Below are 10,967 nucleotides of genomic sequence, written 5' to 3'. Positions count from 1 at the left end.
TTTCCGACACACATACCTTATTCGTTTCTCTCACAATAGCAGCAATAACTCGGCAGCTGCAAACTGCAGAGGTATGGGGGTGAGTGTTTCTGCAGCACTGCGTAATGTGCTTTTCAACATCAAGGACTGTTCTGTTCTGTTTTGTTCCAGTAATAGAAACTGTTTATAATCCTGTGCCAACAAGAGAGGCAAGTTGAAGAGACTGTGACCACCAGTACAGTTAAGGCAGTGTGGCCTTCGAATGACAAGAGTGTTTAGGAAGTACAAATACTTTATTCAAAGGCACATAAGTACTATATTCATGCATAGTTAATATAATTAATATGTTTGGGTTTTTTTGCATGATATAACCCCAATCCTAACCCTACCTCGAACCCTTCTGTGCACTTCCATATAACATGCAAAAAGATTTACACATGAAGTACATTGTAACTATGCATAATAACATTGTAATTATGTGTAAGGACACGTGTATTTACTAACTGTTATGTAAATCCACAGAAATTAGAGACACTTCATGTAAAGTTTTACCAAAGACTCTACAGAATTTACAGAAACAAGTGTTATTATTTAAATTTGCATATCAGAATTTTTTTGGGACAGTTCTGGAAGTACAAAACAGCACCTGTAAACAATAACGCCAGTTTCTTTACATTTCCACTTGCACCCGAAGAAGAGACTTTTGAGGTCTTGAAAGCTAGAGATTTTATCTTGCATTTAATCTAATAAATTACGATTAGCTTGATTTAAAAATAAAATTAATAAAACACATTTGTTAGCATGATCGTAAGTTATTAACAGTGAAAATGTAATGTAAAAGTAACCACTGAATAAAGCTTTACCAGGAAGCTCAGTAAAATATATTTTTTTATTTTTTTATTTAGAGTAATCATCATTTACTAGTTAAAACTAGAAAATATAAGTGAAAAAGTATACTACCCTGGAGCTAATGTTGTGCTAGCAAGGGTCACGATGCTTTTTCAGCATTGCTAATAGTCTTATGTTAAACAGGAAAACACAGATTTAAGGTCTGCAGGCAGTCAATGGACTGTGAAAAAAAAAAAAATAACTCAAGTCATTAGTGTACAGGTGCCGTTAACTGTCGGCTCCTCTCACCCCTCCTCCCCACTACAAGGGCATAATCAGAGCAAACTGGAAGATGAGGTCCGTGTTTCTGAAAAAGTAATTTGTGTTAATTTGTGTTGATCATATTACATTGAGGGGAGTTGCTCTGTTAAGAGTTTTGTCTTTCCAGTTTTATTTTGGCCAAGGAAAATGGCTTCATTTTTCTTTTGCACAAGGAAGGTAGACTCTTTTTTTTAAAAAAAACTTAGAAAAAGCTGCAGTGCACAAGTGACCCCACAGGAATATTATGAACCCCTCACGAATGTGGTAAAATGTGAGCTATTGCCTTGTCTGTGTTTGTGGTAAATGATCTTTAACCCCATCTCCGCAGTGCATCACAGAACACTCTCCTGCCTTTACACTCTGCAACTGGCTGCACATCTCTCAGATCCGAGTCAAGAGATCCAATATAAGAGGTCAAGCGACAGGGGTCAGTATCCCACACAACGCTGCCCATTACATTATCATCATCTCTGTATAGATATGCAATTTGTTTATTTTACTTTTACACTGTACAGAACAGCTTTCACTTCGATGATATCAGTGAAACAGTTAAAGAGTGTTGTGTTTGTTTGTAGTATTCCATCTACATGCTGTATATAATGGCTCAAAGATGCATTGAAGCTTAGAGCAAAACCCAAAAGAATACACTGCTGCTTGATTTTATTTTGCTATACGGGTTCACCCACACAGATTCTCCTCTGTAAGTCTTCCAAATATCAGGACTTAGCACTTGGAGGGACAGTAAATTGTTTAACCAACGGCACATGCGGTACCATTCATATGATATATTCCAAGCTTACAAAAATCTATATTAGGCGGCAATAACAAGTGCTGGTAGCTACTCTGCTACTTAATAAATTAAAAGTATTGGGAAGCAGGTGTTGTAGACAGGTAAACAAGATCAGCAGATAGCTCAGAGCAACGTTTCTGCAATAACTCATGAATTAAATAAATTCCAATTATTCTAAACCCCAGTCTTAATTATCGCGTGGGAATCTCAATTTCTGAGCAGGGATGTGGTCGTTCTTGAACCTGCGTTCAACCTTTCAAAGATAAATCAAGGCTTTTAAATTCGTTCGCTTATTTCATATTGACATTATCACTGGCCTGCCCTTTTGGCTCTCCACTTTCTACCCCCCCCCCCGGATACAGCAAACGAGGCAAATCCATGCTGTCTGGGTCCAGATCCTGTTCAGAATAGTGATTCCCCCCCCCCCCCCCCCAAGAGTAAAATAATAACCCTTTCAATAACATACAAAAAAGGCTGTACATGTTTTTAAAACAATATCTCAGAATTATGATCTTCAAATTTCTACAGCGGCTACCAGCATGAATTCCCTTTTTCTGTCCTTTTTTTTTTTAAAATGTCTTTTATATGATTGTTTTAAATTGGTCTGTTTTTAAAAGCTGCCTTTTTTTCAGTTTTTCTAACTTTTCAAATAAAACCACATTGATCTGTTTTTCTTAATGTCTTTTTTTTATTACATTTTGTATTTTTAATGTAATGGTTCAATAGTTTTTTTGTTGGTCTCTGAATCGCTTTGGGTTCCTTGTGATGAAGGGCGCTATATACATTGTGTTTTATTGTATTGTACATCGTGAAAGCATGGTTCAGATCAATGCAGACTACCAGGGATTAGAAAGACATATGTAGATACACTGCCTGCCCATTATCAGGACATGTCTGTTGGATCTGGTATGGGACATTTTCTTTGGGTATACACTCTGTAAGAATGAACAAAAGCTAAGCAAATATTGTGAACACACTTGAACATTGTGGCTCAAACACAGCTGTAAAATAAGTTATTCAACCCAAGCAACTGAGGAAGTGATCAAGAGGGGTACATTTGACCCTGTGCAAGTTCTGTGTCCGGAACATCATTGTAACTCACGCCAATAAAATTGAAAGTGTTTGGGTATTGTTAGGAAAACAGAGTGTAAGCAGGTCCCTTGACCTGTAAGGCTGAACAAATCCTATGAGCAGATCAAGTCCACTCCAACAAAGCCGCACTTGTAGCCTGTTGGCCACTTTCAAGATTATAATGCACCCATCAACTGTGCAAGACAGGCTTGAGGACCACAGGCATCTTCCATGGCCACCACAAGCTCCTGATCTGAATCCAACTGAGCATTTTTGGGTTGATATTATATGGATCTTGACCCTATTGACTTCCACCGTGTTCTAGACATTTCAATGTGGCGATACTAAGCAGAGTGTGACATTAACAGGTCGCAATATGAAGCACGTTTTACTGTAGCAGATTGAGTTTATAAAAGAGGGCACCAGCTGGTGCCAATATGAGGTAATAAAAAGGATTGCACAACCTTAGTTAGCCCTCCTTTAAGTGTGTAATTCATATATAGGTCATCAGCAAGAACCTTGTCAATAACTGACAGTGCAATAAAGAAACTCTTCATTTAGCAATTCATCAGGGTTTGTCATTATCAACATATGATTGATTGTACGGTTGTATGTACACTCCATTCATTGATGGGTTCTTAATTCAAGTTGCAAATTATATCATTTTCAATTAACCAATGTTGTTGCTTTCTTTTATTGATTCGAAATGTAATTTAAATAATTTAGGCCAGATTAAATCATTGTCCAAAATGTTCGAGGAAGGAGGATGACACAATTCTGACCAGGCACTTAGGATTTTCTAGTCAAGCGCAAAGCATTTGCATCAGCGGTTGTATGAAGAATTGACTATTAAAAGCGAGAAATACATCAAGACTCCCCTTGGCTTCTGCAAAGTGGAAATACACTTAAGGTTTGAAAAAAAGGGGCAAATGTTTTCCGATTGAAGAGAAACGCAGCCTTTATTTTCAATGAAGTCACAAATAAAATTAATTATACTAATAAGTTTTTCCTGTTAAGGTGTTTTGTTAAGTTTTTTTTTTTTCTTAGTTACTGAAAGTCATTTCTTTAATCATTCATACATTTAAGCTTGGGGTTCACACTTAAGCGTTACCGAAATATTATGTTTAAATTTAGCATCTAAAATTGGATGCATTTGTAAACTTTATATAACTATAGCAGGAGGCTGTGTGATCCAGTGGTTAAAGAAAAGAGCTTGTAATCAGGAGGTCCCCGGTTCAAATCCCACCTCAGCCACTGACTCATTGTGTGACCCTGAGCAAGTCACTTAACCTCCTTGTGCTCCGTCTTTCGGGTGAGACGTAGTTGTAAGTGACTCTGCAGCTGATGCATAGTTCACTCACCCTAGTCTTCGTAAGTCGCCTTTAATAAAGGCGTCTGCTAAATAAACAAATAATAATAACTGTGGTGATCCTTGACCTGTGCGTGTTCAGGTATGGGTACCGGGGGCGGGACTGTCGGTCGAACCTGTATCTCCTGCCCACGGGATCGTCTACGTCATCGCCTCGGTGGTGGTGCTGTACAACGTGGAGGAAGAGCAGCAGAGGCACAACGATGATGTCAAGTGGTAAGGAGGCTTGTTGTCAATCAAACTCGGAAGGTTTGCATTGGATGGTCGTTTTACAAGGGAGGGGATGGGTGGGGTTCTGAATGTTCGATCTTAATTCTGTGCTTGTGGAATAAGGGCTTTGCAGAAGGTGATCTCCCTATTTTTAGCGCTTTTTAAAATAAACTTGATAGTTGGACATATCTGACTCTACCGGAGCCCTCTGCTGGTAAACAGCAGCAGTTTAAAAAATACATGGCAGTACACATTTTTTTAATAGCACTTCTTTGTATGTATACTGAATGCATTTAGCTAGTAAATATGAGCATTTGCATGAAAATAAGGGTTTCCCTCTACTGACCCCTTGTAAATAAACTAGTTTCTCAATCCTGCTTGTTTTTAAGGGGCACACAAGGAACTCCCAATACATTTGAGAGTGACTTGTAGCATTAAAAGTGGTGATGTCGCTTCAGGGGTGATTTTTAAAAATTATTATTATTATTTATTTCTTAGCAAATGCCCTTATCCAGGGCTACTTAAAATTGTTACAAGATATCACATTATTTTTACATGAAATTATCCGTTTATATTACTGGAGCAATCTAGGCAAAGTACCTTGCTCAAGGGTATAGCAGCAGTGTCCCCCACCACCTGGGATTGAACCCACGACCCTCCGGTCAAGAGTCCAGAGCCCTAACCACTACTCCACACTGCTGCCCAAATGTTGCCTTTAGGTTTCATTTTACATTTAGGCTAATTCGGTCATTCTCTATCTATTCAGCTTGGCTGTCCACCCCGATATGGTCACCATTGCGACAGGACAAGTAGCAGGATCCTCCAAAGATGGCAAGGTGTGTATTGAGATGTTTAATCAAAAGCATCCTTTTTTTTATTAAAGGAATCATTTTGTATTTAATGTGAGACTTGCTCCCGGTTACTAGCGTCCCTTCACATATGTCGTGTTCTGGTTTCTCCCCCCGCCCCCTCGCTCCCTCGCTTGCCTCCCAGTCTTCATCCTGACCCCATAACCTTGTATTCCTTTTTTCCTTGTCCAGCAACTGCCCCCTCATGTGCGTGTGTGGGACTCTGTCAGTCTGAACACTCTTCACGTTGTGGGGATGGGAGTCTTTGATCGTGCTGTCACCTGCGTGGGCTTCTCCAAGTCTGTAAGTTTATTTCTGTTCTTTGAAAAAAAAAAATATATATATAACTTACTAATGTTCCAAACCAGTTATTTGGATTTTTTAAAAAAACTATTCTGTGTGTGTGTGTGTGTGTGTGCGTGTTTCTGTATTAATGCATTTGTGCCACACAGAATGGAGGGACCCATCTGTGTGCAGTTGACTATGCCAACGACCACATCATGTCTGTGTGGGAGTGGCAGAAAGAGAAGAAGCTGGCTGAAGTGAAGGTATTGGACTGGCTGGATTTTTTCATTTTTTTTTTTTTTCATTCTCTGAATACATCTCTATAAGGGTTTAAACCTCTTCATACTTTGTACTTGCTACATAAAATAGCATATCAGGATCATTCATGGAGTGTTCAGATACCTCATTGATGGAATAAATTCATGTATTCATGTATTTTTTTTATCTGTCTATCGATCGTATTAATTTAGTGTCTTTCTGTTTTGTCTCCCTCTCTTTCTCTGTCCGACAGTGCTCCAATGACTCTGTGCTATCTGCAAACTTTCACCCCATGGATTCGAACCTCATTCTGACCTGCGGGAAATCTCACCTCAACTTCTGGACCGTAGAGGACAGCACTCTGACCAAAACGGCAGGGCCTGTTTGATGTAAGCATCCTCCCTCCCTCTCTCAACCCGCCTGCCACAATGCTGGAGAAATCCCAGTAGTACTGCACACATCCAGGCTTTTTTCTACAGCAGGCTTTTTCACATTTCTTTTTTCTTTGTTTCAGAAACACGAGAAGCCGAAGTATTTGCTGTGTTCAAATCCCACCTCAGCCACTGACTCATTGTGTGACTCTGAGCAAGTCACTTAACCTCCTTGTGCTCCGTCTTACAACTATGTTGTACTACCCAATGCAATACAGTCATTGCCATCAATGCCCTGTTGAGAATCCAGATTATTTATTTTCTCATTAACAATACAAAGCTACTTTTACAATATACACCAAAACTTTGATTGGACTCCTTTAGATCCTTGCATTAGCAACAATAGACTGCATTAGGCTGTTTTCCATTAGAAGTCAATGCAGCATAATGTAATAGAAAGCTTCAGATTGCTCAGATGTATCAAGAGGCCTCTAGGGGGTGGAAACAAATTGGTCATCGCATCAAAACAATTCATCCCACTCAGACCACTTGTTTACTAAATATCTTGTACTTAATTCGAGAATCACCCACGCTTTAAAAATAAGAAAGCCATCAATTAAGCAAAACGGTGGTTCAGGCAGGGAACTCACTTTCAACCACAGATCAAAATCACATAAACATCAAGCATATTTTAGGTGCTTCCAACACCATATCAAATAGTCAGTTGAATAGCTAGTATCTTATTTGTCTTTCAATAAACCGTACATCTGATGATTGGCAAGGAAGGGATATATATATCCTACCTCAATCCATTGCGTCCCTGCTGTGTGCCAGAGTTCAGCCTCCACCTGCTTTTGGGCTTCGTCTAACAGGGAGGGAGCGCTATCCTGCCCCCCTGCCCACAGATTGCTCACGGTCAGGCTCTCCACTTATCTGCAAACTAATTTCCAAGCAGGGGTACCTCAAAAGGTGTGTCCAAAGGGCAAATAATGTAGTGTAAAGATATGTATAATGTTAGTAGTGTTGTCTGGTCTTGGCTTTAAAAAAGTAATATAGTAATATAGTCCCCTGACTGACACAGTTATTGTGCATTGCTGGTAAATACATTTATGGAGCTGCTGCAATGGGTACAAATGGCGATTCAAATCCCACCCTTGGGTCACTCTGTTTCAAGGTTGGTGTCCCAGTATATTTGCCAGGGCTGTCTATGAAAAAAAGAAACATACAGGAAGTTTGAATTTCATTTCACTCGAGTTTCAGTTAAAAGAATTTAGCACATCCCAGTATTGCCTTGGGCACTGTCACTTCTCCAGATATTATTGAAGCAACCAAAAGAACAACCTCTTACACATTATCATCCTCCATACCGACAGCCTCCTCCCTTTTAAAATCCAATTTGCTATTGATACTCTGTGCTCAAAAGCAGAAAGACCCAACGCTTCTGTAACAGCAAATTGTTAAAGGCACAGAGAAATTACTACAGCTTAATCAGCCCTACAGATCATTCATTTGCAATGCATTTAGAGAAGAACAGAGGAGCATTTATTAATAATTGCTATTTCATTTGTTCAGCAAGTAATATCTGACGTAGTCAACAGGATTCTTTATTCATTAAACTTGTATTCTTTACAAGCAGAGAAGTAAAGCAGCTAGGATCTACACACCCTATCAAACTGCAGTGTGGATTCAGTACTCCGTGCTTTATTTAGAAATCTCTCTGCGATCTATATATATATATATATATATATATATATATATATATATATATATATATATATATATAGTACATTGTAACTGCATAATAACATAATTATGGGTAACTATGCATGTATTTACTAAACAGGTACTATGTAAATACACAGTAATTGGAGACACTTAATGTAAAGTGTTTCCTTGTTTTGTTGCTCAATTCTCAAATATTTAAGGACACAATTGGTCTGCAGTTATCCTTGAAATGAGCATGGTTGTAGTGGATGTTTTATACTAAGGGGTAATGTTGGCAGGTGGGCCAGCTACTATGAGCCAATGGTAAAAGCATGGGAAACTTATTTTTGTGTATAGCTCTATAACACTTAGTAATCATTATGGCTCTTGAAGCCAAAGGGCTGGACAGCTGCAGCGCACACAATATCATGGAAGCATGGTACTATATCGATAGCAGTGTGCTGCCATATCCATTCAATGTGCTCCACTTCTAATTCTGCCAGGGGCATCTTCAGCAAAGTCTATATTCCAGAATGGCCCATTGAGACACGGTTGAGACCTCAAGAAACATTCGTGATGTGTGCACAGCTGGATACAGAAGCTCCTGCTATTAAAATCCATTAGGTTTGCCGTCTTGGCCATCATGATTAAAACTGACTTGGGAGATGCAGCTTACGTTCTACTTCAGAATGAGGAATGTCATTCTTGTAACAAAATAATCAGCGATTTAAAACCATGTACACATAGAAGCAGGGCACTAGGCTCCGGACAACAATCTGTCCCCATAAATTAAACTAGACCCATAGATAGACCCTCTTCATCGCATGTTGTGATCCGTGTTAGAACAGCCAGCACTGCATCATGAATGGTTTTATTGACAATTGCTTTATATCCAGGACTATCTATGGAAACAACCTCAGAGAGTTGCTGTGCTATTTGAATTCCATCAATAGTGAGATTGAATATCATTATAGTTCAGGCTATAATGTGAACATTCAATACTTCATATACTTCACATTTATCATATGTGATACAGGAACAGTCAATACAGGGTTAATACATTTTAAATGCAATGCAGCTGTGGCACTAAAGGCAGTTATATATGAAAAGTAGCAGAAACAATTAGAAGCATTTGGCTACAGAAGGAATGTCCCAGTGCTATAATTATATGCTTAGCAGTACAACGACAGTATATTGTTGAGGGGTTTAAATGGTTAGAGTTTGATTTCTAAATTGGTAGAATTGAACCAGAATGGTAATATTCTAATACTATTTTTTATTTATGTATTTAAAAATGTGTGCTTCTACATATGTTTAAATTTGGGAAAAACTGGTAGACAACATATCTTTCAATGATCTCTTACAGGTATGGATATCAAGGGTCAAAACGATTAAATATCTAGAATCATGACAATGTTTCACTGAACAGTTCATTCCAAAATGCTGGTGATATGCATATCAACAAAAGATTGCATATCAATTTCTCTTAACACCTGGTAGACCCATCTTAGATCAAATGCTAGGGCAATAGTAAAATACCATCAAGATTCTTCCCCAGTAGTAGTGCTAGATGTACACTTCATCAGCTATCCAAACTCATCCAATTTAATTCATCATGCAAATCTCAAATGGCACATGTACTGTAACAGTCACACTGAGAAATAAATCAACTGGAAAGAATGCCCATCTTTGCTCAAACTAAGCATAAAGGATGGATAAAGAATATTCTGTGTTCTAATGCTGGAAGCAATGCCCAGAGAGCATTGGATTGGCAATTTATTGACCATTTCCGCACAAGGTTAACCTATTTTTGTATTCATTTTTGGAGATTACATCATTGTCAATCAAAGGGGAATCACGTCACACACAGGGGTATTTAAAATTAGTCCGCTTTATAAAGCGGTTCATACATCAAATTTGAAAAGATGAGATCCTTGTATATCTCCATTAATATTTCACACCACAAAACCTTGTTTTTCGCAATTTGTATTAAAATTTGCTTACGATGCCATAAGTGCGTTAGTTTACAATACCGGACAACAGTTTACACAACAACATCTGCCTGGAAGTCAAACTGCAAGACAATTAGCTGTGACAGCAGTAAGACGCATTGTTCAAAATGTACCAGTTTTTCTAAACTGCAGTAGCTCAGGGGAGCAGGTTAATGGACTCTATCGACATGGTCCTTGGCCTGACCAACATCAGGCAGACCTTCGGGACTGAACATTAAATTGTTAAAAGCATCACTATGAAACAGATTGTTCCCAGTTGAAAAACTAATTGGCAATCTTTTAAAATAAAGTACAATGTCTGTAGACAGTTGGCCAATGTACCGTACAAGACTTTGTTTGTTTCTTTGCATGGTAAATACTACTCATGCTGGGTCGTCAATATTGGCTGCATGGTCCTTCACTCTCTTGCTGAGTTTGGGAGGAAAAATCATCTGGGGAATTGACTCCTACTAAATCAGTAATTAGATTTGTGAATAGGATTGGCAGGTAAGGAGAGTCGTTGAATCTGCATTGAATTGCAAATGGTGGCAGGCGGCATTTTAGTAGTGCTTGAAATCAACCAAAAAAAAAGTTTGGTCTGAATTTTGAGGGCACAGCACCGATACAAAACATAAATAAATAAAAACAGAAGCAGATATTCAAAATCTATAAACAGCCCCAGCAAAAATAAATACTGTATTTGGGTCAACCCACAGTCTGTCAGCAGCATTATGTGTGTGTTTTGTATTCTCAGAAGGTGCCTGCTTTACTTCTGATAGAAACTGGTACAGAGAAATCAAATCTTGCGGATTTATTTCTGTTTACAGTTACAGACAGATGTCAAGAAATCTGGTATGTACAGTAATGATATACATTTTACATGCAGGAATAGAATATCATACCTATCCAAACCTTACATAACAAATACTGACCCCATGGGGA

At 38.5% G+C, this 10,967-nt stretch overlaps 1 protein-coding gene across 1 annotated transcript; it reads left to right on the top strand.

Annotated features, from left to right (window-relative positions):
* The first annotated feature begins 780 nt into the window (after positions 1-780).
* Positions 781-6,348, top strand: LOC117395138 (echinoderm microtubule-associated protein-like 1). The gene is made up of 7 exons (XM_033993991.2): positions 781-786; positions 1,457-1,555; positions 4,441-4,574; positions 5,335-5,404; positions 5,609-5,719; positions 5,869-5,964; positions 6,213-6,348. Exons 1-7 carry the CDS (start codon positions 781-783, stop codon positions 6,345-6,347), a joined length of 651 nt encoding a protein of 216 aa, XP_033849882.2. The 3' UTR covers position 6,348.
* Positions 6,349-10,967: the final 4,619 nt, after the last annotated feature.

This window comes from Acipenser ruthenus, chromosome 30 (genome assembly GCF_902713425.1).
Source record: "Acipenser ruthenus chromosome 30, fAciRut3.2 maternal haplotype, whole genome shotgun sequence".
NCBI classification, from domain to species: Eukaryota; Metazoa; Chordata; class Actinopteri; order Acipenseriformes; family Acipenseridae; genus Acipenser; species Acipenser ruthenus.
Note: the sequence above shows the minus strand (reverse complement) of the source record. Positions and strands in the feature narration are given on the sequence as shown.